The sequence below is a fragment of the Mycteria americana genome, chromosome 12, assembly GCF_035582795.1.
Source record: "Mycteria americana isolate JAX WOST 10 ecotype Jacksonville Zoo and Gardens chromosome 12, USCA_MyAme_1.0, whole genome shotgun sequence".
In the NCBI taxonomy this organism is placed as follows: domain Eukaryota; kingdom Metazoa; phylum Chordata; class Aves; order Ciconiiformes; family Ciconiidae; genus Mycteria; species Mycteria americana.
In genome coordinates, this window is record NC_134376.1 from 6206416 (window position 1) to 6234137 (window position 27722).

The window sequence follows — 27722 nt, forward strand, 5'->3', positions numbered from 1 at the left end:
GACTGATTTAAGTGATTCCAAGTAGACTTCTCAATATATACTCATTTTGAGATACTAAAAATGTCATAAAACTAGCTAGAGATCAGAAAATATTTACTCTTTTAGGCATGTATGCCAATATAGCATGATACTATACAGTATAGTATATTTGGAAACTTTTATAGATTTGGGTTTTTGCTATTTACTGTTTTTATTCAATTTGAGAATAACTTTGAACAACCAGAACATCAAAGAAAAGTCTTTCCCAGGTTAGTAGCCTGTCAGTTCAGGCAGCGTACATGCACAAAATAACCTTAAAATCCTGATGATCTTATGTGCGACTTCAGTATTCTGTCCTGGCGTTTGTTTTGTTTTGTTTTCTTGGTGATTGGTTGCTTTTTTTATTATTTTTCTTTTTTTTTTTGACCTTTTAACAAGAATGATGGCCATATATAGTTCCTCTGCAAGTTATCTTTTATATGTAATCTCATCTTTATGTAGCAATTTAGAAAGCCTGTGAAGCACTTCCTGGCTGTTCCTAGCTGACACTTGCATATAATGGAGTACCTGCAAATAGTCTTTGGTTTGGAACATCGCTCACAGCTGGTACATCTGCTCTGTTCAGAGCATCACCAAATAGTAGTAAATCCACAAGTAACTCCACTGGCATTCAAGGGTGACATTGTTGCTGTTCGTGGAATTAGATATTTTCTGTATTTTTACAAGCTTCTTGTGAATTTGCAATGGTATATTTGCAATAAAATGACCAGGTTTCTGCTCAAATTACTTTTTAAAGTTTTTAGAAAAAGACAATTTTTTAAAAATTTTTTTCCTTACTGTGTTGATGAATTTGGTAAGAGGGTTTGCTTAAGGTATTTGTGCAAAATTGACAAGAATGTCAACAATTACAAATTTTTTTTGCATTGCTTCCTATTAACAATTCCACCCAGACTAACATTGCACAAACGTTAGAAGAGGGACATGCACAGCGGCAAACTTCATTAGCAAGCATCATCAGAGAGTCTGGTACCTCCAGCCTTTGGGAATGGTGCAGCTGTGAGTACTTTAATGGCACATCCAGAAGAAGCGTTGCTTTAAAGGCAACTTTCCCCTTTCTAACCATCCTACGTTGTCTAATTTGTTGAGTGAGGTTTTTTTTTTAATTTTTATTTTTTTTTCCAGATCCAGCAGTGTGTTATTGCAATATATGAGTCAAAGTCCTTATGGTGAAGATGGATTCCCCATTTTCAGAGAAAGCCCTGCTTAGCTTTGCGTTATGCTGCTAGAAGGTAGCTTACACAACATACTAGTAAGATGGTTCATTGTGCCTTGCCTAGGACTGTTGACATTTCTTTATCCTTCAGTAAACTTTGTTTTCTGTCTTGTTGCGTGAAAATCTGGGGGAAAATTCTGCCCTTTATTCTGAGTCACTGGGTACATTTCTGCTAAAATACCCGGAGTAACCAAAGTGGGCGCGACTTGTAAATTCTCCTGCCCCTGACTGAATTAAATGGCAAAGACAGAGCTGTCAAATGTGGGTTCTTGATCACTTCTTTCTTCTTTTTCTCTCTCCATGTTCTTTCAAAATATAAATAGGATAGAAGACTCCTACGAGGACAGGCTGAGAGAGTTGGGGTTGTTCAGCCTGGAGAAGAGAAGGCTGTGGGGAGACCTTATAGCAGCCTTCCAGTACTTAAAGGGGGCCTACAGGAAAGATGGGGACAGACTTTTTAGCAAGGCCTGTTGTGACAGAACAAGGAGCAATGGTTTTAAACTAAGGGAGGGCAGATTTAAACTGGATTTAAGAAAGAAATTTTTTACAATGAGGGTGGTGAGGCACTGGAGCAGGTTGCCCAGAGAGGGAGTGGAGGCCTCATCCCTGGAAACATTCAAGGTCAGGTTGGATGGGGCTCTGAGCAACCTGATCTAGTTGAAGATGTCCCTGCTCTTGCAGGAGGGTTGGACTAGATGACCTGTAAAGGTCCCTTCCAAGCCAAAGCATTCTATGATTCTAAGAATTCCCTATCTGACTTAAGATGATCTCTCCTGAAAGTTAGATCTGGGAACATACGTGTTAGGAGTATTTAAACAAGCAGTGACTGAACTCATAAGTCTCAAGTTTTACGCAGACCAGCATACCACCCCCCATCCCTTTATTGTCTTTCCGAAGATCTAACAGACTCTTGAATAAAGGGTGCAAAAGTGTTTCTTCTTTTACATCTAGTTCTTCATCTTTCTTGGTTCATTCAAAGATATTTTTCTGATCTGCGTTCGTGTTATCATTTGCTCCCATATGAGTGATTAGATTGTGCCAAGGCATAGAGAGCAGAGTCCTTGAAGCAATTGAATGAGGAAGACGACTTATTACAAGAAGAATGCCCTGGGACATGAATTGCTTTAATTAAAACCTTCAGGCAAAAGTTAGAAGTCTCAAAGTACAGCTCATGTAAATAAGATGGCAGTTTCTTACTGCTTTTTAATGTTGTTTGATGTGTATTACAGTCAAGCAAATCTGTTTTGCAGTAGTTATACACCTACCATACAAATTTTTATTTTTGTATTTTCATATTGCCATACAGATGTTAAGAAGCCTGTTTATGTGCAAGAATCAGATTCCCAAATGCAGTATTCTGTGCGTGAATGCAACAGTTGGAGGCTAAATGCTGTTAAATTGACCGTTAAAAAGAAGTGATTGTACAGTAACTTTGAAAGTGGGAGTCTCTCATGCATTGCAGGAGAGAATAGGTTTCTCTGAGACCTCTGGTGGTTATATGCATAGGAAAAGCCCCATCAGAGAGGTCAGTCCGTATTTAAAAAAAGTATAAAAAAGTTAATCCTAATATTTGCTACTTTTGCAACACCATGTAGGATAAAACAGTACTGGTATTCGTTTTTAATATGCATTGATAAGTACTGTGTGTTTGTGTCTATATATGTATATAGACACACACACATATAAATAGAAAATTCCTGCACCTGAAATATATGTATAAGTCTCCACTAGCAGTGAGATGCTAAGCTCTTATTTGAGAGTTTCTGCTCAATATCCCACTGATGCTGCCGTTCTTTGTCATGCTTCTGGTTGCACTGGAGAACAAAGTATCGCTCCCCATCTCTTTCCCCCCTCAATCTTTCTTGAGGCATGCTGCCTGACACTAAACCTTAGGAATAATGACAGAAATGATGCATTATTAATGAGTTAATGTAGACTATATAGGGCTTGACTACTTCTGTCTGCCTTGGTGAGTTTGATGTGTACTTTCCTTCCAGAGAAAAAGAAAAAGTAAATTCTGTAAATTTCACAGAATAGCCGTGGGGTTCTTTTTATAAAATGTCCGCTTCCGCTTAAGCGGGCTGGTGGTAGATTGGAAGCCTTTCATTGCTGCTGATGGCAAAGTGATACTTCATACTTCGCTGGAGATTTCTGAACTCCATCAGTCTTTTACTGCTAGGAGTCAGCATGGCGTGGTAGATGAAGATCAAGACTAGAAATAAAATATAATTTAAAAAAATAATCTAAATTTCGACCCTAAGTCTGTGATTTTTCTGCTCAGTGGTGGAAATCTTGCACACCTTCTGCATTAACATTTTGCCATTATCGAAATGGCCACGTCTGCCTTCCTTACAGGGTGAGAAACGGGTGAATACTTTTGCACTATTTGGGATAAATGAAGTATAATTTGGATATCTTGCTTTAAGGTACAGGCCCTCCTGTCAGCAGGGCACTTCATATCTTCAAATGATGTTCAACTAAGTGTCAGTATCAGCACACAGGCAAAATAAACTTATTTATCTCCAGTGTATTCCCATACTCATTAGCATCCCAGATATTTGCTTTGTGAATTTCCGTTATCAAAACTCCTAGGTTATCCTCTGCTGCCACAAAATCCTTCAATTGCCTTTCTTTGGACACCTGGTAGTATTAATTGTGTGGTGGACCTCAGACAAGAATATTCTGCCCAGTTACGTTTCTGGCTACTAGTGTGGCAGCAAGTATTATTAGTAGTTATTGTTGCGTATTGATTTGCATTTTTAAACTGCCTTTCATCGAAGACCGTTAATGAGCTACGTAGTGATTAGTTTCTTTTCCAGCAGCTTCAGCAGAGATTGATGTAAGCAAAGTCACAACAACCAGCTACATGTCCCAGAATAGGAGTCCTGGTATCTTGCCGTGTCCCACTGGCAGCAGGCCTGCTTGGCTGTTTTGTGGTCTGGGCTGGTGGTGTGATTTAGGTACAAGTTAGTGAGCGTACTTAATTGTGGTTGTGCCTGCGCTGCTTCCTTGTGATGGAGGATCAGGTGTCGTGAGGTTATGAATACTGGTGTAGTGTCTGTCCTGTGTATATATAAGGTCACCGGTTTATGGCTGTAACATAGTTAGTCTTCCCTTCTTGATGTAGACAAGCTAGGTCACCAGGTCCCAGGTTCTCCAGTCTTGTGAATCTTGTGGCTGATGGAACATGGTGTTCTTCTTGCCTCTGGTGAGAAAGGGGTGTTTGCATAGGAGATTTGCTCCGTACCTTGCTGTGCTGTGTAAGCAAAGAATCCTTCTATCAATTCATACAAGAACTAACCCTGCCTTTTTAAAGGTCACTTCTGTCTCAGTCAGCTCTTAAAGTTCAAGAGGAAATAAACTGCTTAGAGTTGACATTTTTCAAGTCAAGTGTCAACTTTCCAAGCCCCCAAGCCAGTGAATACGGAGGAAGGAGAGATTAATAAGTGAGCTGCTTGGTTGATACAGTGATTGTGCAGAAACGTTCCCTTTTTTCTTTCCTCCTTATGGGGCTTTGAAATGAAATGGAACATCGTTGAAATATCTCACTTTCTCCTTTTCACTTTGCAATGCAAAAGTATCCAAAGCTCTTTAGAAGTGCTTCTTTTCTCATTAGACCACTGACAGCAAGCAGAGAGTTTGTCAGCTCCAGTGAAGTAGGACACAAGGAACATTTTATGACAATGCCAATACCTAAAAGCTCCTTTAACCACAGAATCTTATTATCCAGTGAGAATAAAATGCACTTTCAGAAAGTAGCTGAAGGGTGAAGTCTCTAAGCAGGTGCTTGCCCTTAACTGCATCGATGCCTTTTCCCATGCAGGAGACAGTGGATCGATAAGGAAATAAACAGGAAGAATGGGCTTTATTAATGAGGTACAATGGAGGCAGCGGGGGAGATGATAATGGAAGACAGGTGGCAATCACGGGGCACGCTGAGCATAGATCATCTATTGGCTGCCAAAGTGCCTATATTGAATGTGGGAGACGCAGGCTATGGAGGGACCAGCACTGCTAATTGTGATGTTGGGTAGCTCCAGAGAGAGCGAGCTGTGCATCCCATTTATTGTGTTGGGTTTTTAGTTTTGGTCTCTAACGTTTTCCTTCTGTATTTGTTTTGCTGGCCCAAAGCTCTCATTGAAGGTTTCCCGCCTAGCAATGTCTTCTTTCCTTCATAAAGGAGTTTGCAAAAATAAACACATCAGCAGCATTATCTTTCTTGCTTTACTTAAAAAAAAACCAAAACAAACCAACAACAAACCAACCCCAAAAAGCGCCATGGTATGAACTGTTTTTTAAAGTGATAGATAAGTCAGCCTTGCCAAGTATCTCTGTGTTTTCCAGTTGTATGTTCTTAACTTTCTCGTTCTGGCTGGTACAGCTATGAATTCTTAATGTAGGAATGCTCTGCCTGCCCATCATATTATGGAAAATGGTGGTGATGGTGTATTAAGGGCTGCCTTTCCAAATGACTTTAAAATATGAATAGCTTTCTGTTTTTCTCTATATGCAGGTGGCCACTTGATGTGAAATCACACATGGTGTTATTTTTTTATGTAATTCATGTTTGGTTTCTCTAGATATATTTTTAAAAGAAGAGCTCTCTGGAAAATTTGGGTCTCTGAAATTTTTCTTTCGTAGTCCTACTTGTTATTGTCACCTGAGATCGCTGAAAATGAATATTGTATCTGTTAACCAGGGAGAAGACCATAAGCAGATGTCTTCTTGCATGGGAAGTTGTTTCACAGTCTTTTTAATTCCTATTTGCATTCTAACAGAACTACATGAAGACAGGTGCTGTGAAGAGTCCTGGCTGGTGAGGCAGGGCAAGGTGAGGACCAGCCTGATTGTTCTGGTCTGTAACATCTGCTGCTCTAGTCACCTCTTTTGATATCCATTGAACAGCACAGATTATGCACATCAACCTTACCTTTATATGCGTCTGTGGGATGCTTGTGACTTGCAGCCAGTTTTTATCTCCTCTTTGGTGCATGATCCGTTTTTGCTGTCCTCTGCAAAGGCTGCACCTTTTGGATAGCAAAGTCATGATCTAGTTGGAGCGGTGTTGTGCGATGGCCTTTGGCCTGCAACGTAGTGCTAAGGGAATGAAGCAGTTCCAAATGCTGAGAAAACATGAACACAAGTATGTTCAAATACAATAGATAGTTATGGCCTTAATTCTTACATATTAGGAGATTTTGGCAGTTTTTGAGTCCTTTTTTTTTTTTTTTCATTGGAAGCTTATGGTAGCAGAGACTGATAAGCTGGACCACTTGCTGCCATAGCCAAGAGCTGGCAAACTGCACCTGTGAGAACAGAATTTTTTTCCCAGTTTACTAATTTATAGTTTGGAAATTGAATATGACTCACATATGAAAGAGATTAAATGACAACATATTTACCTAAGAAAATGCAATAAAAATGTGCACCTGAGTAAAAATTTAAGCTAGATGAGATCTGTTGGTGTGCATTAAACATGAGTAAACCCTCTTTTTTATCTCTTTTCCCCAATTTGCAATCAGATCAAAAATCAACCTAAACTTGCAATCAGATCAAAAATCAACCTAAACCAATGAATCAATGCCAGAAGCTTTGGGAAAGTCTAATAAAGGAGCAAATGTGCAGTGATACTTCTCACGTTTTCCTCAGTTTGAAGCTTAAGGATTTCTTCAGCTGAGGGTGATATCTTTTTGTATTTAATAGCCCATGATGAATTTCCCTCCATTAATTTGTTTAGCTCTTCTATTGAAAGAGGCAATGACCAATTGCTCCTTCTTCACCTCCTGCCGCTCGTGATTTTGCAGACTTACAATTGTTTTCATTCTTCTCAGACTGCTGTAGCAGAATACAGTGCAGCTAAACATCTGATTTTCTGCATCAAATCAGTTTTTCCTAGTTACGGAGTACCAGCCAGAGTAATATCTGACAGGGACATGAGAGTCTAGGTGGTAAAGATTCGGCAGGGCTGGTCTTCATTACTCTCTGTTAGATGGAGAGGGGAGAAATGATGCCAGTATGGTCAAGTGAGTATTAAAAGGCAGAATGGGAACAAGAATGATTGCAGTGTAAGAAATGCATGCCCAAAACACCATGGGCTGGGAGCTGGGAAATGAGCAGATGAAGCAGAACCGATTGTGGTGCGACTGGATGGTCTGGCAGATGACATCCCTTCCTGGGAATGGCACAGTGCTTGACATTGCTTCCCACAATGCAAGGCAGTGATCGAAAACAAAGTAGCTCTGTAATTGTGTGTTGATCTTGCTATGGAGAGACTCCCATGAAGGTGAAAAAAGGCTGTGCTTTTTCCACAGCCCAGGGGAGAGAGAGAGAGAGATGAGGAGGTTGAATCAACCACTGTGTCCAAAAATGTCTCATAAGCAATTCCACAGGAAACTGAGGCAGCTTAGCCCTCAGGCAGTTTTCATACAACCCAAATCAGTGGCTGTTGCACAACTTCAGTGGTGCTGATGTTTGCCTTGGAAAGGAAGAGGTGGGTTCTGCATCCCTCAGGATATGGACTTAGCACTCCAGAGGTAGATGTGATGGGATGAGCCGTTACAAACCCTCCAGCTGAGACACTCACTGACTGTGCAAGGACTCCTACTGTATTTTAATCCAGTGTAAAACTTCTGGGATAAAAGCATCACAGAAACAATCTGAGTGCTTGTGTGATGAGTTACGGTGCTGCACTGGTGAGGGATGAAACTTTTCACACCGTACCTGCTGAATCCACACTGGACTACGATCCCTTCCCTCCAACATCTCAGTGTTGGCACATAGACCTGGTTGATGCATGATTTGTGACACCAACTGGTCACACCCAAATTACATTGAACAGAGCTGTTTTTATGAGTGGTACAGAAACAAAATTACTTGGTTGCCATGTCTTTACATTCATTTCCCTGTCACAGCTTCACCCCAAAATAAAACATCTGACCTCTCTGGTCATCTAGTGATTTTGAAACCTGAAACTGCTGCGTAAAGGCTATTTACATGTCCACCTGACTGGTTTCTGTATAAAGTATTCATTGCAAAAAGATTGCATAGCATGTAGTATTGTTTTATTAAACATTTAAAAATATTGATGCAGGAGAGTTGACGTAACAGAGCTCTAAATGTAGTTGTTCTGGCAGTTTTCCTTCTGCAGTGACAGCTTTATTCCTCTTGCCTTATATTGCTTTGAAGGTTCTTTGGGCTAATTTTGGGGAAGGAAATTAGAGGGAAGTAGGTCTCTGCGCCCTGCAGATAAGTTGTAACAGTGTCAACAGTCCAGTGGAAGATTCAAATAGTGCTGTGGGTTTCTGGGTGGTAATAGGGAAAATGAACATCAACAGAATGTTTTAGCAATAAGGTTAGCAGGACTTCGTTAGTAGGTCTGATCTCGGCACATCCTTTTCATGGGGAGAAATCACTGCTTGGAAACAGCATCTGAGAAAGCAGTTTGCCTCTGCTCAGCTGCCCAAATATACCAGCTGAGCAGAGTGAGACTGTGCAGTTGTACAGTATTTCTTGGGCTTGCAGAGAGTGGGGCTGCAGAGCCACTGAAAAAGGAATGGCAGATATTCATGGTGTGATAGTCTAGCTTGGAAAGATCCCAGTCTCTTTAGTCTCATTATCTGACACCAGATGGCTGGAGACTAGCTCTTCACTGCTTTGTGGGTCTGTGTTTGCTTATATACATGCCCAAAATGGATGTATATGAGAATGAAAAGTAATTTAACTGGGATGAAGCTTACCCCACACTGGATGTTTTAGGGGCAGTTTCAGCTAACTCTACTGTTTTTCCTCGTTCTTGTTCTTAGATATGTGTTCTTGCTTTTATGTTTTCTCAACATTAGAATAATATTTGCCCCATATGGAAAATAGGTACTTGGAAGGCAACATCAGGGTTGCAAGGTGAAGTTCTCAGAAGGTAGGAAATGCCAGAAGTAAAGTCGCCTGACACATCCTTAGTCTAGTTTCCTGTACTATGCATGATTCCTGTTTCACTTGGCAGAGATGGTGGATTATGTTGACTTAATGAACAGCTATTCATGTTATTCTACAGAAAAATTTAATAATTTATTAGTTATTTCTTATTCTAACCCCGTTATACCAGATGCAAAGCAAGGAGAAAGTGTAGCCTTGTTTTGGGGATGCTATTCTGGAATATTTAGAACTTGTTCTTTCAAAAGACGTAGCATTACCCAAGGCTTCATATGTTATGAGTAGCTGCTGTTGATTTCAGCAGTAGTGTCACGAAAGACTACCTAATGACTAAGCACCAAGGACTACCTTTGAAAAGTTCATGGTATCAGCTAGGAGATCTGGCATAGGCAAGAATTGGAACCAGGTTTTTTGGGAGACTTTCAGTTGCCTTAATGTGAGACCATTCTCTTTAAGCAATTTCTGCACTTCATTAATCTTCCAAATTCTGCAGCAAATGAGGCAGAGATCCTGCGGAAAACAGATGCAGTTAGCAGCAAATCCTGATTTGTTGTCAGAGCATGGTAGAAAAGATAATACATTACCATGTTACATTGTTTACGCCCAAAGACACGATGGCACTTGGAAAACTCATGATTACGGGTCAGGTTATTTGGTCATGGAATTTTTAAGACCTTTGCAGTGTTAATATGCTTCCATATTTTTGATTTAATGATTAGCAAGTCTATTACAATGCTGTGCTTAATATGGCTTGGATCATGGTAGACTACTTTGATGTAAGTTGAGTCAAAGCAGGTGGGAGGCGGATATAAGATGAAGTTAAATTGGTGTTTGTGAGAAAGAAAAGCCAAGAACAGCAGTCTGTTGGAGTGCTTGTCATAAATAGCTAAGTGACTTTTCAGCCATTCCTTTACTTTTATCTGTGCCAATGTCCCATGGGGAAAAGCTAGGGGGTAGTACTTAATTGTTGGGTTTATTTGTTGTCAACAAGTATCCATTACGAATTATCTTCTCAGTCCCTGGTAAAAACCTAGACAGGTTTTCATCACATAACCTGGAGGAGTTTTCACTGACAAAAGCCTGATGCTGAAATGCTGAGCCGTAGCTTTGAATTTTAGTGAGAATTATGGTGGGGGTCCATCACTGAATTGTTCCGCAAGAAATATTTGAGACAATTGTGTTTCTGTAAATTCATTCAGGTAGTCTTAGATTCAGACATTAAAAAAAAAAAGGAAGTGACTGAACAGTAATATACAATACTCATTTCAGTACTCATTTCACTGTGGAGTACAGTAATGCACATTGGAAATGAGGTCTCATTGGAAAAGGTCATTTGAAACAGATCCGCAGAACCTTCACAAAGCTGTAATGAGTCACGAGTCTGTGAGGGCTCACTTGTTATATTGCAATGGAGGGTTTAATGTTTTGTTTTTCTCATCTAAACACTTTGATCCTCTTTATTTTATTAAGATAAGCTATTATCTAACTGTCAGGAGCCTAGAATTTCAGCAGATTTGTTTGCTGACAAGTTGGTTCAGCACAACCATTCTCCTACTCACTTCTTTCCCTACTTCAAGCAAATTTTCATTTTTTCACTCCTCTTTATCAGTCCTTTATCCTTTACAGCTCCTCAGCTCTCATGCTGCCTATTCCCAGATGACTCTTCTGCTCTCATGATAAGTGTTGGTTTGAATGTATAACAGAAATTGGAAATATTCTCAGTCACTCGTGATGTTGATGTCACCAGCTGTCTGTGCTGTGTTGCTGTGCTTCACACCGGTGCTAGAGAGTTGGGCCTGTGACTTGACAGGTTGCTGGGAAGGAGACTACTTATCGAATTTCGAGCATTTACAGGAGATTTTTTACAATGCACATAGTACTGGACTAGGTTGAGAAAACTATGCAATGCCTTCATCTCACTTCCCACTTTTGACTGTGCAACAAATTGAAACGCTTCAGGCAAGTGTATTTGGGGGTGAGTGGGGAAGGATAGAGATAGAGGCTTAATCTTCATAGTGAGGGAGAAGCAGAAAAAGACTAGTACAAAAAGAGTGAGAAGTTTGGACTTTCTTCATCGTATTTAGGCTGGCCGTGAGTTCATCCAGCCCACAAGTGTGATTATAGATTGGTAACTGATGGGACCAACTGCATTATTCATTATGGCTCAGATTGAAATGAAATCATGGAGGGCAATTTTCTGTCTCACACTTCAAGGTCAGATGAGAGTATTTATTATTCCCTCTCTGTTTATCTGTGAATGCAAATTGAATTTAGTGATTCCAATTGATGAAATGTTAGAAATATAAAACTCATCAGAGCTGACACGAAGAGAAATTACTGGGTAGAGCTGGCCAGTGACTTCACCATCCCATGTACAGGCCTCTGCTTTGATTAGTAATTATTTCAATCTTCGGGTTTTCTCATTCCCAGTTTTGTTTCAGTTGTTGTCATTTTTGTTTTCAAAGAAAAAAGTGTAATAACACTTTGAAGCATTTAGAATTTGAATTAGATGATGTAAATAAAGCCAGCTGCAGAGAGGATGCTTGGATCCTGGCTGGAGAAAAGGTTTTCTTTCAAAATTCTTCCTTGGCGTTGGTTTTTGGGGTTTTTTTGTTTGTCTGTTTTCTCCTCCCTCCTATGACAGTTCCTTTTCTCCAGTATTTTGCTCCCTTGCATTGCACTGCATGTTCAAAGCTGGTATGGGGTGGGATGAGGAAGGGAGCAGCCATTTGCCATCTTTTGGCGCTGAAGCTCCATGCTTTTCCTTACTGACATATCGCCCACAGGCTGACCTTCCTCAGCAGCCAGTATTGTTTGGAGAGCAAAAACTAGGGCCTGAAAAGGGGACCAAATGAGCATGGCTGTCTTACTGAAATAATCAGAATGGAGATATTCTCTTCCCAACTCACTGTAATGCGTTTTGAACGATTTAATGAACATCTTTGCTCAGTTTGGTGTATCAATCTGTGGTCAGAAGGCATTGCTGTAGTGCGCGTCCTGTTCTCTGCAGTGTTGGAAGACACTTTTAACTTGTACGGGGGGGATTATTCTTATCTCAGAGTGGGAGTGGAAAATCCTTATCAGTGAATGCTCTTTAAAAATAAGCAGTCCTCCGTAATTGCCAAATGCCACATACAAAATTATGATACAGAGATAGATGATACATGCTGTGCAGGCTATATGATGTGTTCGTAATCATAGAGGACTGTTGTTTTTAACTCCTGCTTTTTAATTACTTGCATTTTATTAAGAACATTTAGTATTTGCCCCTCTACCAAGCACTGCAAAGGGAATCAGTTTGCTCAGGATGCAAGTGTGTCTGACTTGTTGTTGATTCAGAACAAGAGCCATGAGCATTTGGACATACCAAAAGCCCTTAACAGACTTGTCTACATAAGCTATTATAAATCACTTTGTGTATTCAACTATCAGCTTGATTTCTCCTGTAGCCAGTTTTACTGAAGACGGCAGCATTTTCAAGTTATGAAGCATACAACAAGCACTCTGGGTTCAGTGGTTTTTAAATCCAGTAAAAGTTTTATTCACCAAATAAATGCCTTTAATAGAAGCTTTGGCCTTATGAACACTTCAGGTTTGGAGGCTTAGAAAAAGGACACTTATACCTATAGTTATCTCACCCTTGAAATATTTTACATTCCAGAAGTCAGTCATGGATGTATTTGACAAACTGTTCATGTTTCAGCTTAAAACCAAAACAAACCACAGAAGTCTCTCATTTATTAATTAAGACATTGCTTTCATTCTCATCTTGATGGTGGATGTGGAAAGCATGTTTATTAGCATGACAGTAAATCTCACATTGAGTGGCTGATTAAATATCCGTTCAGATAGAGCCACACTGGCCTTTGCATTTTGGCAATGTTCCTGGTTTTGGTTCCTTTGGGTTATTGTGGTCAGCAAAGCCGCGCACGTTGCAGCAAGCGTGTTGACCCTGTAACGAAAGGAAGCAGAGGGTGCCTGATGTGAATGTCTTTTAGTAAATCCTAACTCCTGCCAGTCAATTATGGCTGTTGTACTGGGGCTGGGACATAAAATCTGTGTTATTTTTGTTCTGTAACCGTTCACTTTGAAACAACTGCATTTCTGAGCCTGATATTTACGCTGCTGGTTAGGGAGTAAAATTAAATACTGTCTCAATGATAAAACATATTGTCAGTGTACCAATAAAGCTCCAAACATCTGTCTGCTTCTTACCCATTTCATCTGTCCACACTAGCAAAATAATTCTCTTTATGTTGTTCCCTCATTATAAATTCAGTATGATTCAAGTCTTCCTTGTACGTAGAGCAGCAACGTGACGTATAAACTGCATATTTTTGAATGATTTGTGACTTATGGAAGCCTGATGATGGTGAAATATATAAAAGGTCTTTGAGAAAATAGAAAGTGTGAACCAAGAGGAAGTTTGCAGATGTTTGCTGGAGACTTGGGAGAAATAAATAGCAAGAAGAAAGCTAGTTTTCCTACTGACTCTCTGTAGACTGTTTTGTGTAGTATTTTCTGTCGCAGTATTTCATATGGCTCTCTATCAGGCACAGTTAAAGCTTTAAATAAAATATAGCCCATGTGATAAATTCCACTAAAAATGTTAATATTTTGTATCGTTGTTCCTTCTAAATGTAGTAACCAAATAACAGCTCGCATGGAAATGTTGGCGTCCACAGTTCCCACTTGTGCACATTGCAGTAGCAGCACAGTGTTTGAGAGCAGGGGTGGGTGCTGCTGCTTCGGTACCTTCGCAGTTCTGTATGTGAAGAAGAAAGGAAGCAGGATAAGACGCCAAACAACCTTATTAAAATAAAAGTTAGCGCCCAAGCCTTTGGCTTTTGAGCTGAAATACTTGTAGCACTAAAATCATCTCTTCCTTCCTGATGTTTGTTTTTCTAGTCTACCTGCCTTAAATTTATTAGTTTAGGCAGCTCCATTCTGCAGCAGTGTTCTCTGAGCTCCCATCCATCTTTTCAGCAGCATTTTATAATGGATCAATTTTTTTTCCTTTTTAATGTAGGATGGAAACTTTTCTGTTTTGCCAAGGCCCACCTTTTCTTTCCCTTGTCCTGCCCCTTTTTAAGTCAGACTGTTTTTGTCGTCATCTTTTCCTTTCTGTTGTTCCCTTTTAATTCTCATCCCAGATGGTGGTGGTTCCTGTTGAGGCAGGTTAGGCAGAGGCTGAGGGGGGAAGAAATCTGTGCCACAAACTGGAGGTTGGAAGGAGCCTTGAGGGAGGGCACAGACAGGGATGTTCTGCTACCCACTGGACAACACGAAGACATGCGGGAGTTACCCTGTTGCTACTTATGCCTTCACGTTGGCTTATAAAACCTGGAGGAGAACAACTGGAATGAAGAATAACGTTTTTGTTCAAGCTCTCTGTTTATCATTTTCCAGTGTGGTTTATGTCTTTGTGTGTACTGTCTATACATGTGTAGATACATTGAGAAGGCTGCAAGTTGTCAAGCCTCAGGAATGGGTGTGTTTTTCTTCATCCAAATGTCTTGCTGCAAAACAATTTCTCTTGCTCCTTTTTGCCTTGTTAGCTTGTGTGCTAACCTTTTTATTTTGGACTCTGTTATGAAGATGTTCATAGTTGCAGTGTGTTTCGTTTTTCTGTTATATATATATGTGCAACAGCACCGTCATCAGGTTTTCCCTCTTTGCATCTTCAATGTTCTTCCCATCCACGGTCCCTGGTTTTCGGTGCGTTCTCTTTGATGGGATCCTCCTTTCTGACAGTTGGCCCTGGATGTACAAGTGTCTCATCTTTTCCTGAGCTGCAGCATGACCCAGACAGTGTTGCTCTTCTAATTGTCTTTGTGCCGCTGTGGACCTCTTTGTTTTCCTCTCAGGTTGATACACAGACTGGTTCTGGCATCCTGTTTGCTTTCCCTGTTATTTTTTTATTAGTACCTCTGAGGTGGTAACTTGGCTACTGAAAGGATGGAATGAGTAAAATGATGTTTTATGGATCATTGGGGGGGGAGCTGTCAGCTGCTTTTGTAATTTTTTGAAGGAGATTATTAAAATGTATCTTATAGCACCAGCATTCACTCTCTGCTGTCATTGTTCTCAGTCTTTCAAAGAACATTCTGGAAAATGAAGTTTTATCATTAAGATTACGTTAAAGTGGATTACAGAAGGGAAGAGCAAAATATGAAGAGTCTCAACAGCTCAGAACAGAAGGATGTTGGCATCTCATTCACTGGGATGTGGAACAAGGAACATTAATAGGCTGATAAACAGAAATGACTTTTTCTCTTTAAGGCTTAAAAGGTTTACTTTGAACTTGCAAAGATTTTAAAAAATGCCAGTTCTCCAAGCTTATGTTGAATGGAGAACTTTTTATTTCTTGAAAACTATTTATTTTATTTTTTTTTAATGCTCATTCTGATTGAGCAATTACTTGTGAAAACCCGTGTGTGGAAGAAGAGTGCCCACATCTAACTTTAATGGTATTTGCTGCTGGGTACCTACTTTCAAATCCCGTTTTGTGTCAATAAGGAATATAACTTTCTTTTTGGATTTTTTCTTATAGAGATGATTTATGTTGTATTTGGTGCAGTTTCTGGAAGAATTATCAGTCTGTCCTAAGAGAGGAAGAAACGATCTCAATAATTTGCTTTGGCATGGTGTGGAGAGTTGTAAGAAAGTTGAATTTCACACTTCTTATAGGAAGGAAACCTATGGTAACAGAGTCAGTTCAGAGAGTTTAAGTATTGTCTCTGCTTTCATAGACATCTCTGGCATTTAAATTTTATCTATATTAACATCGCACTTGATCCGGGACTGAAATATAAGCAGTTGATAGTTTCTTTCCAAACACCATGCAATGGCTGAGGAAATTGTCCATTTGTCTCCCTTGGCTTAATTTTTCTCATGTTTTAAACCACTAATTTTCCAACCTAGTTTGAGAGGTGTGTATGTGACTGAATGTCTGTGCTCTCCATGAGATGTGAATCTCAAATATTTTTCATTATTTCAAGAAGGAAACCTAGCCCATATCTAATTTTTCTTTGTGAATGTCAGCTCAATCATAATCCATCAGTCCACTCAGCATTTATAGAAGTCAGTCACAGTATTGAAAGATTAAGGAAAAAAAGATTTCTCCATTGTCCTATCAAAATGTTTTGCAATAACCAAATGTGAGATTCTGGCTGTTTTGTAGTATTTAATCTCATGTTTGCATTTTTTCTTCTGTTCTGACTCTAATCAGGTCTAAATTTCTTTGATAGAGCAAGTAATATTTGCAGTAAGGTTTCTGTAGTACGATTTAATTTGTTATAACACATCTCATAAGGTTTTCGTACTTATTATTTACTCTATGCATAAAAAAAGAATATTGTTGAACAAACTCTAATGAAACTTAGGTCAGTGGCTGAGGTTACCTGGTCTCACCCATCCATTCTGCCCTGTATTGGAGGCTGACCTGTTGCAAACCTGGTAGGCTGGCATGTATGCATGGGCGTAAAGTCTGTCTTAGCACAAGCTTAGCAAAGTCTGTCTCAGTACAAGCCCTAGGGAAGGGGGATAAGTGTTTTAAGCCTAGGATTTTGAGAGGCATGGTGTGATGAATCTTCTTGTTACATTTTAAGATGTCGCCCAAGTTGTGTCCATCTACTGGAAATTACTGTTGGCCTAAATGGCCCCTGAAGGTGTTTAAGGTGTAGGATGCTGTATTGTGAACTGAGCAGCTGAGGTGTGAGCACGTGTTTGAGTTTGCTAGCTATACTGCAAAGTGGTAACCTCCAACAAAAGCATGGGCTGGAGAGCAGTGGTGGGTAGCTTTATAATTTGGCAACTGTAACGTCTGAATGATGTGGTTTTTGTACGCTGCAAGTAGTCACTTCTTGAGTGGTATATATGTGCTTGTGACATTTGATGTCTCGGTTATACCACTTAATTTTATCCCATATTTCACGGTATGCCAGGACTCAGCCTGCTATTTGTTGTCTTTGGATGTTGGTTTCTCAGAAATTTTTTAATATGGGTTTATTTTGTAGAATCTGACAGGAGTTGATTCTCCACTTTATCCTGTGGAATTCTTGCATTGTTCAATAAGAAGGTGGCTAGTGTTTCTATTAAGTATCCACGAGACTGAATTTGAGATGTTTGCTGAGGTTGGGGTGGGGAAGGGAGCACGCAGTGCAAGGCTGGTGCCGCTTCATGTTCCTTCACCATAGATACTGGTCTTGGGCACAGGTTCCCTTTTTAACTGATCAATTAAAGCAGAACCAAGGAAGTAGTGGTGCCCTGGTAATGAAATTATCCGTTTTCAAATGCAGATTTGGAGCCCTCTTGATGAACTTTCCCACCTGAATGCAACAATGAAGAGACTATTTCACAGTCCCTGATTATTAAATTGGTCTGTGAATGGTTCCAAATTGAACTGGAGCTTTAAACAGGCTTCTGATTCATCCAGTGTTTTAAAATGCATATTTTCCTTCAAAGAGGAGGATTTTGAGGTAGGGAGACAGCTGCTTGGGGATTTTGGTGAATTCCTACATAAATTTCCCAAGAATTTGGTGACCTGGCAGTGCAGGATGTACTTGATTTATGCTGAGTGTTTTTTAAGGCAGTGTTCCCTTTCAGATCTATCTAAACAGTACCTTAACAATAGTGCTATTATATTTAAAATAATTTTTATTTATTTTAATTATAATGATAAAAGAGTACCCCTCCGAAGCACTCATAAATTTTCCAGTGTTGTTTTTAGCATCAGAGAAACAAAGATCTTCTGTTCCTGAGTAAGCTAGAGATGTTGGTTTTGATCTTTCTAGCTTGCTTGAGGGTTTTTGACTTGTGTGCAATACTTTTTTTTCATGTCCTGCTCACTCTTTAAGTATTTAAAGTTAGGGCAGTCTTGGATAAACTTGCCATACTTAAATTATGAACTGACTCCTAATAATCACAAGAGTTATTTCACTCTTATTTTGTTACCGATCAAGTACTTTGCCAGCATACTTGGATCCGTGATAAGCTGCTTGATGAGTGCATTGGAACAGCTGTCCATTAGTGTCCCAGCAGCAGACTGAGTGCCTGAAGGGCATGCATGAAGAACATCTCCAGGAATACATGGATAATTGTGCGTCACCATGTCATGCTGCACAGAGAGCTCAGAAGAAGAGGGACCAAGCTATTCTGGCTTAATTGAGAATCATGCCTGCATTGCAAAAGAAGTGCTAATCACCTGGCCTCAGACGACATTTCTCTTCCAATATAGATTGCTGGCAAGAACAATGTGCAGGTGGTGGCTATAATTACTTGCCGAGTATTATCTGTCTGTCAAAGCAGGTCATATTAAACCTCAGTTTTAATTCTACTTTGTTAGAAAAAGATTAAAAGATACAGTAGAACCCAAGATCATGCATCGTTTGTTGAAAACAAGGCATCTTCTCAAGGGCAAACTGGTTGATTTTGAAATAGATATGCAATTATTTAAATGCTTTTTATATGTGAGGTTCCAGTAATTGTCTTGTGCTGAACAAGAAGGCTGTCACTGGGATGGTTCGTCTCTTATATCTTTTTCTGAGAACAGCTGATAATGAGACTGCAGCAACTCGGTTTCCAGTAGTGCAGCTGTAAGATGAAATGGCACCAGCTCCAGTGTCCTGGTATCATGGTGATGCTTCTCCTCTCAGGTTTTTCTGATCTGACTGAGACACAGTGGTCAAGATTTCACAGCTCTGTATTATCTTTTCTAGTGCCCGAATACTGGAGAAGGCCCGGCAGCAGCTACAGGAAGAAATACTACGGATTCAGAGCCAGCTCTTGGATGAGAAGAAGAAACGTGAGCAGCATGAAGCACTGGTCAGACGGCTGCAGAAACGTGTACTGCTACTCACCAAGGTGAGTTTCTAGATAATGTTTGGAAAAGCCCATGTCCTTATGTCTTTCCTCCAGGTGTAGTCCTTGCTATTTCTTCTTTGTTCACCTCTGTAACTGGTACTACAAAGTTGCTATGGGGTCTTTGCATAGCGGATGCTATAAGAGACATGAAACTTGTCTTTGGGGCTGCGTTAAAAGTACTAGTACATCCTAAGGCTTTGCTAGTGTTCTGCCCATCTGGGGTCATGCTGCGTTGGTGATATGTGACTTTGTCTCAGGCTTGGCATTTGTGCGAGGCCAGAGAATTGAATTGTGTTGTCGCTAGAGTGTTTTGAGCCGCTGAAGGGAATTTATAATGGCTTTGGCTGCATCGCCTCCTTTCCTAAAGAGAACGAAACGATGGCACCTTGTCAACTGTTCCTGTGGAAAAACAATTTACAGAGAGCAAGAGATTCGCCTTCCTCTTATGCTGAAAGTCTGTTCAAATGTAATGGTAGGCACTAGACCAGTAAATTGAAAATACATTTTAAGATTCTTTCTATAGGATATATCAAAGAAGTCTGCATTATCCTATATCAGGTATGCTCTCGTGATGAAATTCTATACAATAATTTTGAAGTCTGTAGAGCATTGCAAACTTCATATTAAATTCTGAGAATGCTCTTTACCCAAAGGGAATAATAATTCTCTATAGTCAGAATGATAGGTACTTCACTTTCCAAGAATACTCACAAAACTTCACTCATCTGAGCAATCTCCCTGACAGTATAAAGCTGCTCACGTAAGTAAGCTTTTGTGTGTGCGTAAGGTCAGACTCGAGTGGTTAGAGTGAGTGATAGGGAGCCAGGCGCATCACTGTGTACGGGGAGGAAAGCTGCTGGTATGGGAGTGTCTGAGCAAGAGAGAAAGGAACTGTTCTGCTGCTTGTGCTTTAGACTCTAATTTTCAGCATCAACTAAAGCATTTTCATGGCTTTTAATTGTGCTGCACCCAATTCTGTGTAATTCCATGTCATTGTTAAGCCAAAGAGTCCGTGATGTATGGTGCGGTAAGCAGGGCTTCTTGAAGCATGAAGCAACCGCTTTACAAGAGGATATTCTATCAGATCTTCTGGCTGCAGAATTTGATGCCACAGAGAGTCACATAAGTGAGAAAAGAAAAATGACATCAGTTCTTTCTGCTTTACACTGAAGCAAGCCCTACAATCAAGGTGCATGGACCAAACTCTCTCCATGGAAACAGAAAAGGCATCTCTTCTCAGTTTTTCTAATACGCCCAGCTGCAGCCAGCCCTCCATACTGTTCCAGTTTTGGTACTAGCATGACTGGGTATGACACAGGTGGATACTGAACCCGATAAAAATCCTTCCTTTACAACCTTCTCAGCTGTCTAGCATTGTGCTGGCCTGCTCAGCCCTGAGGGAAGTTTCTCAGATGGTTGCTAAAATATTCCCTTTGTTAACTTATTTCCAGTCCTCAGCAGAAACATGGTTTGTCATAGAACACAAAATATCAATACTTTTCTTTAAGTAATGGACAAAAAGACAACAGTATTTTGTCATGTAATGGATTGTACCCTAATTTATATAGAAAGACAGAGCCTTTGCTCGTTTGCTATCCTCCCCTTGAAGAGGAGTAGAGCAAAAGTTGGAAATGTCCTTCATCAGACTATGGCAAATAAGCTTGTGTTTTGACAATGGAAGTTTTCAGTGTGCTCAATGATTCCTCAACTGATCTGTTTTAAGGGAATAAAGACTTTGCTGTTCTCTGAAAATTTATATTCCATCCAGAGAATGCTGGGGTCCTTTGTGAAGAAGTACATGCATTATGGTACTTGGGCAATCTATCCTTGGCACTATTTCTCCTACTGGTTGCTCTTCTCATGCAAAATCAGAAGAAGGAATTTCATTTAATTAAAAAAGTATGATACTGTGATTTAAAATGAGATGGAGCAAATATATTGCCTGTTAAAAATAATTATTTTACATTGAAAGCATATCACCTAGAATGGTATTTAATCATCTAATTAGTGGCATCAGTAGTACAGTATGCTTCTATGTAATTTGAGAATGGAAAAGATGAGCTCTATTGAATCTTTGTCTTGTTAAATAGGACTGTGAAAATCTAATTTGGGGGAGACAATAATATATATGATTGAATTGCTATTGCTTTTGATAGTGTCATTTTTGCATTTGTGTATATTTGACCCTCTAGTAGGGCAGTGAATCTGTTCCTGAATGCTGAGTAAATAAGGATTGAAAGGCATCAGACACGTTTAACAGTGCAAGTTTAATGCAGTAACAGCTATCCTTTCTTTGGGCTCCAGTTGTAACCTGGAAGTCTCGGGCCTTGAATATGTTTTAAAAGATCAATAGAAAACGATAAGCTGTTCTTCATTTGATAACAGCAGTACCTAATACTTTAGTAGTAAACATACTCTCTTCAGGAGGTACTTGCTTTGCCAATCTGATTCTTTCTCAGCTTACTTTTATGGCTATTGAATATTTTTCCTCAAGCTTCAAAGAATATTTTGTGGCTTTCACAGATTGCCTATCTCACTTGTTCAGTCTTGTTCATTTTCTACTTGCCACAGTCTCTGTCTTTCTTGGTTGCTCTCATATTTCCATTTCAGTGCATTTAACTTCTCCCCCCATTGCTTGCTTCCTCGCCTCATTTACTTCTTTTGGGCTTTCTTGACCTTACTTGGGCCTTTCCAGTTGGTTTACTGTTTGGAATTGGCACATTTGTCAGTCTAGGATAGTTTGGTGAGTCACTACAAATCTCTCTTCCCTGGCAAACTTGAACAGTGTTCTCCAGTCTTTGCCATACTAGTGCAGTGGTCCAGCCCAATCGATTCCACCTCTGACAGCGGGCTGGCATAGGAGCTGCGTCCTGGTTATTCCTGTTGACAAACCGCTGTTTAGAACATGCCTGTTGATTACTTTCTCCCATATGCCCTTGTAGATCAGAAAACTTAAGTCCTGCCCTGATTTACATGTTTTCAGTGAAACATAAGACTAGATTTGGACACCCTAGAGGTTTTCAGACATTGATGGCTTGAAAGTATCTCCTGGAGCGTCACTCTGTTCACTTAAGGTGATGAAAAAGACATTGATGCTTGAAGGGATGTAATCACTCCCTCTTTTAGAAATCGCCTTGCCTGGGTTCACTGCCTGTTGTGCTGTCTTTTTGCTTTGGCTTTGCTCAGAGTTTTAGGGAAATCTTTAATCTTCGCTTTATTAACCTGAGGTAGTTCCGATACAGCAGCAGTGGGCGATACCTGAAGTGCTGGGGAAAGACCTAGTCCACCTCTGCCCTTTTTCCTGTCTGATTTACTGCTGTATTGGCTTTGACTGCCATGTTTACCTACACAGTTTGTATTTGACTTTTGTGTTGTCCTTAAGCTTGTGAGTATTTCTCTTTTTCTGAGAGCTTTGCACACTATTCCTGGTCTTTGGTTATGAAGTAGGCTTATTAAAAAGTCAATTCTGCTACTGAATGGCTAAAATTTTGATCTCTTAGGAAATTTTATATGACATGTAGGTGTCCCAAAATGAAAAACCTGTTCTGAAAATGCTTATCTGAGTGCAAGCAGCTGATTGAGTCAGTATTTCATGGAAACAAAGCCCTGGTCTATTTGTTTCAGGAGGGCAGCTTTCAGGAGGCACAAATGGACCTTGTGCAGCAGAAGTGAGGTTGGAGAAAAGCAATAAAGGCACACTGAAAGGTTCCCAAAGCCTTCTGTTGTGGAGGGCCAAAAGTTGGCTTCCATGGATCTTTTTAGGGTTGTCACCTTCTCCTTTCCTTGTGTGATTTTACCTGGTTGCGATCAGCCCTTAGCTGTATTCCTTACTTAGCTGCTGTTAGGGTTCAGACCTGCCAGCCTCTTCTCCTGCATGCGTGCCGTTCAGTGACTCCTTAAAACAGTTATTTCTTCTGTGCGCAGAGCTGGTGGACATAACTGCACAAAGCTGCAGAGAGACTAGGCAGCCTATAACGTGCAGCAGATGTGACCAGAGACAAAATGCCCTGCTTTTTTGCAGCCAGTGCGTGATCCTTCGGGGGAAGCTCTTGCCTATTTGCATACACCGAAACTCAAAATGTGAAGCCCAATTTTAGTTACTTGTTGTAACTTACTCCATACGAGTCCAATTTGCTTCTCAAATTGTAGACTTTTTGAATGTATACTGTCCTAATTGCATCCCTTGCTCTCATATATGGCGTAACGCAGCAAATGAATTAATCTGATTGTACTGGATGTTGTTGTTTTGCTGTGTTTATTTCCCGTCTGTGCATTTGTCTGCCTTTGGGTACTCCACTGCCTGGAGAAGAGGCTGAAAAATTCCATTTTGTGTTCTGAGTGCTCAACCAGATCATGTGATCTGATAGGAAATCTGTTTCCATTGAGACATAATTTAGGCCATCACCATAAAAGTTACAGATTAAAGAAGTATTGATTAACCAACTCCAGCTGACTGTTCATACCACATGTTCCTGGAGATATCTTCGCAAGAGTCAGTGCAAAGTATGTAAGTGACTCCCAGAGCTGAGAATGGCAGAGATGCATCAGAAATGGGACTAGGTAATTAAACTGTTCATTAAGCATGGCAGATGCGGAGTTCATGACTTGATTTGCCATCTGCTTTGTTTTGTAATCAGTAAAGATTTAAAATAATGCTGATGGTTTCTCTGTCATACTGGGTCCTGCATTATGTTTTTTTCTTAGGAGGTAGATGATTTTAAAGTACAAGGAAGGGTCTTAAAGTTCTGGGGGTTCAGTGAAGGAGGTGAATTAACCCTTTTTCTGGGATACATAAAAATTTAACTGTAAATATTGCACTCAATATTGCACTCAGTAGCAATCAAAACAGCCAGTCTGGCAAACAGATGCCTTGCAACAGACCTTCTTTTGGGTATTATACCCTGTGCTCTGCATCCAGGTAGCATGGACAGCTTTGGGGCAGAACTGAGCTGCTCCTCTGTGTTACGGGCAGTATCGAATGCTTTTCCCTGGCTGTTATGATAACGATGCTTCTTCCTGCCTTCGATCCACTTCATGACTCCATGTATATCATTTAAGCAGCGCCATTACTCATGCATCACCAGCTGTGCTGCCATTCTACAGGCAATTGTTATCTGCTGTCAGCCTGACCCTTGCCAATCCTTTCCCGCTGCTCCCCGTGTCTGCCCTTCGTAGATTTTTATAAACCCGTGGAAGTTATCTTCCTTTTTATGCCTGCAAATAAATACATTTTAAAGCGATTCCACTGCTCCCTCTTCTGTGATTCAGCAAGGCAAGTTTTGTCGGGTGAGGTGGTACTTACTAGATCATCCTGCATGCTTGAGAAGAGGGGAGACAAGGCACTTGGTGTTTGAAAGAGACTCAACAACCTTTTAGATTGAGCACAGTTCCCTTTAATTTCAACTTGATTATATTAATCAGTTAAATAATTTCAGAGGAAAGGTGATTGGTAGTTATGGGCGGAGGGGGATGATAGCAAGGGAAGAGAGAAGATCATTAACTGCTGTGGGACAGAGAGAAAGAGGTACTTGCTGCCTGTGGAGTATGGGGGGTTTGAACAGGTCTCTACTGAATTGTAATTTTTAGTATCCAGTAACATCATGCATTTTAATTCCCAGACTCCTCTTGTAGGGTGCCTTCTTGTAAAGGATGAGAACTAACAGGTCAGAGATGAGGTAGTTGCTTTGATGAAAAATCACCCCTCTCCCTCCCCCCCCCGCCCCCGTTAGCTGGTGTTATATTGATCCCGAGTGCAGTCTGATGCAGGGTGGATGTTGAGCTTCGTGTTTGTGGTTTACACAGGAGTGTCTGGATTACTGGATAAAGCGTGCTACGTTTTGTGAGGAGAAAGTGGGATTTGGGAGTTTGACTGCTGCTGTAGACATTTTCTGTTGGGGTTGAGGAAATACCACATTTTGTGTTTACTTCTGTTGGTCTCTGACAGCCTCGTGTCTTGTGAAGTAGAGGTACTTCAGGGAAAGAGAGTTCTGGGAGGATTTCTTTTAACACTAGGGGTTTTTTTTCCTCCCTGTATAACCCAAATTTGTTGTGATTTTTTTTTTTAGTAACTTCTTCCAGTTATTTACTATGTCATGTTTTAGTCCTGATTCCCCTAACCACCTTCTGGAGCTCGGGCAGCTGCATCCCAAATGTAGCAGTATTGGAGGTAATTTGCTCTTTGCCTGCAATGGATGCTCCACAAAGAGATTCTGCAAGTATTTATTCTGACAACACTTTTCCTGTCTTGTTTGTTTTGTTCTTTGTTTGTTTGTTTGTTTGTTTTTTTAAAATGTCTGTCACTGGTCGACTTCACCTTCCTTAATCATCTTGCTGTCTGCATTGTAAGGACCTTTAAACCATGCTCTCCCCTTCCATATGTAACAGCTCTCTAGGTCTATTGACCTGATCTCAAATATCTCCAGACCTCAGAGTCAGAGAGTGATTTTTCTCCTTTGCCTGTACCCTGTAATTTGTCTGCTTCTGGGTTTTATTTAGCTTGTAACGGAATGGTCTGACTCTAGTTTTCGTGGAAGTTGCTACAGAAAATATAGAAGAACAAATACAAATTTTATCAGCCTCACCATAGTCTTGATTGCGTTACACAAGTCACTCCGCTCTGGAACTATAGAAACATGGCACTGTTGGTGGCTTCACCCTGCCTTTCTCATGAGCCAGTCATAACATTTAATGAAATGGTTTCATCCGCAGTGCCTGCGCTGCCCTTTCTTTAGCATGCTGATCAGAATCCCACAATACTCTAACGGTAATTTTTGCAGAGATTTGTATAACGACAGACTAACTTTGTGCTGATTTATACTTGATGCTTTGTTATGTTCATTACAAGATCTTATTTGCATGCTTGACATTTAAAAATATTGTGTTTGGAATGTGTTATTTATTTTGAGACCTTTATTAAGCAACCTCAGTCTAAGGGTTTAATTGTTACTGATAGCTAAGAGTATAATTACCTCAGTAAAATATCATGACTATATTAAGCAAATGGCAATTGTCTTCCAGAATAAAGCAAGCACAAGCCATTTTCCTTTGAAACAGGCTGTTCCGCAAGGCCTGCTAATATCATTTGCTAATACAATTGCAGAATCTCTCTAGAAAGAATAAGGAGAGCTGAAATCGATGTGTTTGGAGAAGGTGCTGTCTGTAGTAGGTTCAAAGCAGTGCACAAGACTATTTGGAAGGAGGAAGTATCTTTAAACCAGAAAATATTACTGTTTCTCAAGTGAGATTTGCAGATTTCTGAAAGACAGGAGAAATGTGTGTATTTTCTGGCATGGGCTCCCAGACAAGTGCATGCTTTTCCTTTGCTTGGTTTTCTTTGTTTGACACTAGCTTCCTTGCTTTGCCTGATTTGGTCACAGGTTTACTACTCACTTTTTTTTTTTACTCAGTGAAGAAAGTAGCAGAGTTGTTGAGTTCTCACTTCCTTATCCTGCTCCAAAATGCCTTTTCAAAGCATAAGAGTTCCCTTAGTTTCCGACTTCTCAGTCTGCATCTGTTGAAGTGATCCCTGGATCTGAGATGACTGAGTTTGTTCACTGGCTGGGGGCACTGCCCATGTTTGGGAGCGTGCTCTGCCCTTACCTTCTCGCTTTCTGTCGGATCCTCTCCAGTGAGATCTTTTGCTCTTGATCTGGTGTTGTCCTAATTCTTCATAGCTAGTGGATAAATTTGCCTTTTCACTGACTTTGGATATTCTACCTCTTTGTGTACCTGTATGGGTGCCTATAGGAATTTGTCCCCCAGAGGCATGAAGGTGATAGGCTTTGTTAGAGTAGAGCTTGGTCACCTGAGGGCTTTTGACATGGAAATGGTGGATGTTAGCTTGAAATGACCAGCCTGGAGGCAAAAGATAAATTGACTCCTGGGCCTTGATTCCTTTTCCCTTTTAGAAGCATGAAAGAGCTCATAAACATTATCTTAGCAATTTTTTGGGAATCAGTTTTGTGTAATTCTTTCTCTTGCCTTTTTATGTATCTGGTAAACCTTGCAATGATAAAAATACAGTGTTCATTACTATCTTTATATCTGATGCTTTTGAGGTGGAGGCACAAGGACAGCCTCTGTATTCTTACTGATGTTATGTTTGACAATTTCTATTTAAGCAAGGTGTTTAGAGGTTGTTTTTAAAAATTTTATAACAATTCAGAATACGCAGCACAGTTAAAAGTTATGAGGTATTTTTGAAGGGTTACAGAAGTGTGAATTTCTTTCCTAGAATACTGACTGGATTCTGCTTTGTCCTACCATCGCTAGATATTAATGCTCAATGCTAAGGGGTTAGATTATGAAAATTAGAAATATACCCATAAAAGAATTTATTTGACCTTCAGTTCTCATACTTCCCTGAGAGAAAGGGCTGTAGGACTTCTAAAGGTAAAATATTCAATAAAAAGAAATTAGGTTAATCCAATGTTATGGCTGAGAATTTAAACTCACCCAGGTCAGGTAATTCAAAGTTATAGTTCCCTTGATGCGTGTGCTGTAACATTTATTCCTTAGCTTCTCGGCCCTGAATTATGAAGGATGGTCGAGCAGATATGGCAGAGAAGCAAGCGGGAAGATGGATGGGTGGAACGAGGGAGTTATTGTTAAGGGAAGTTGGGCAGAACAAACCTCGCTTCTGCGCCTCGCAATCAAGGGAAGGGCAAACAGCAAGAGGTAG

The 27722-nt window shown here is 40.2% G+C and overlaps 1 protein-coding gene across 5 annotated transcripts in view; it reads left to right on the forward strand.

The window, feature by feature from the left end:
- The window catches only part of MAD1L1 (mitotic arrest deficient 1 like 1), a 381442-nt gene that overhangs the window by 97449 nt on the left and 256271 nt on the right, over nt 1-27722 (forward strand). For all 5 annotated transcript variants that reach the window (XM_075514959.1, XM_075514957.1, XM_075514958.1 and 2 more), the window contains one exon: nt 18898-19042. In XM_075514959.1, the coding sequence (XP_075371074.1) occupies nt 18898-19042 (145 nt within the window). The remainder of the gene's footprint in view (nt 1-18897; nt 19043-27722) is intronic.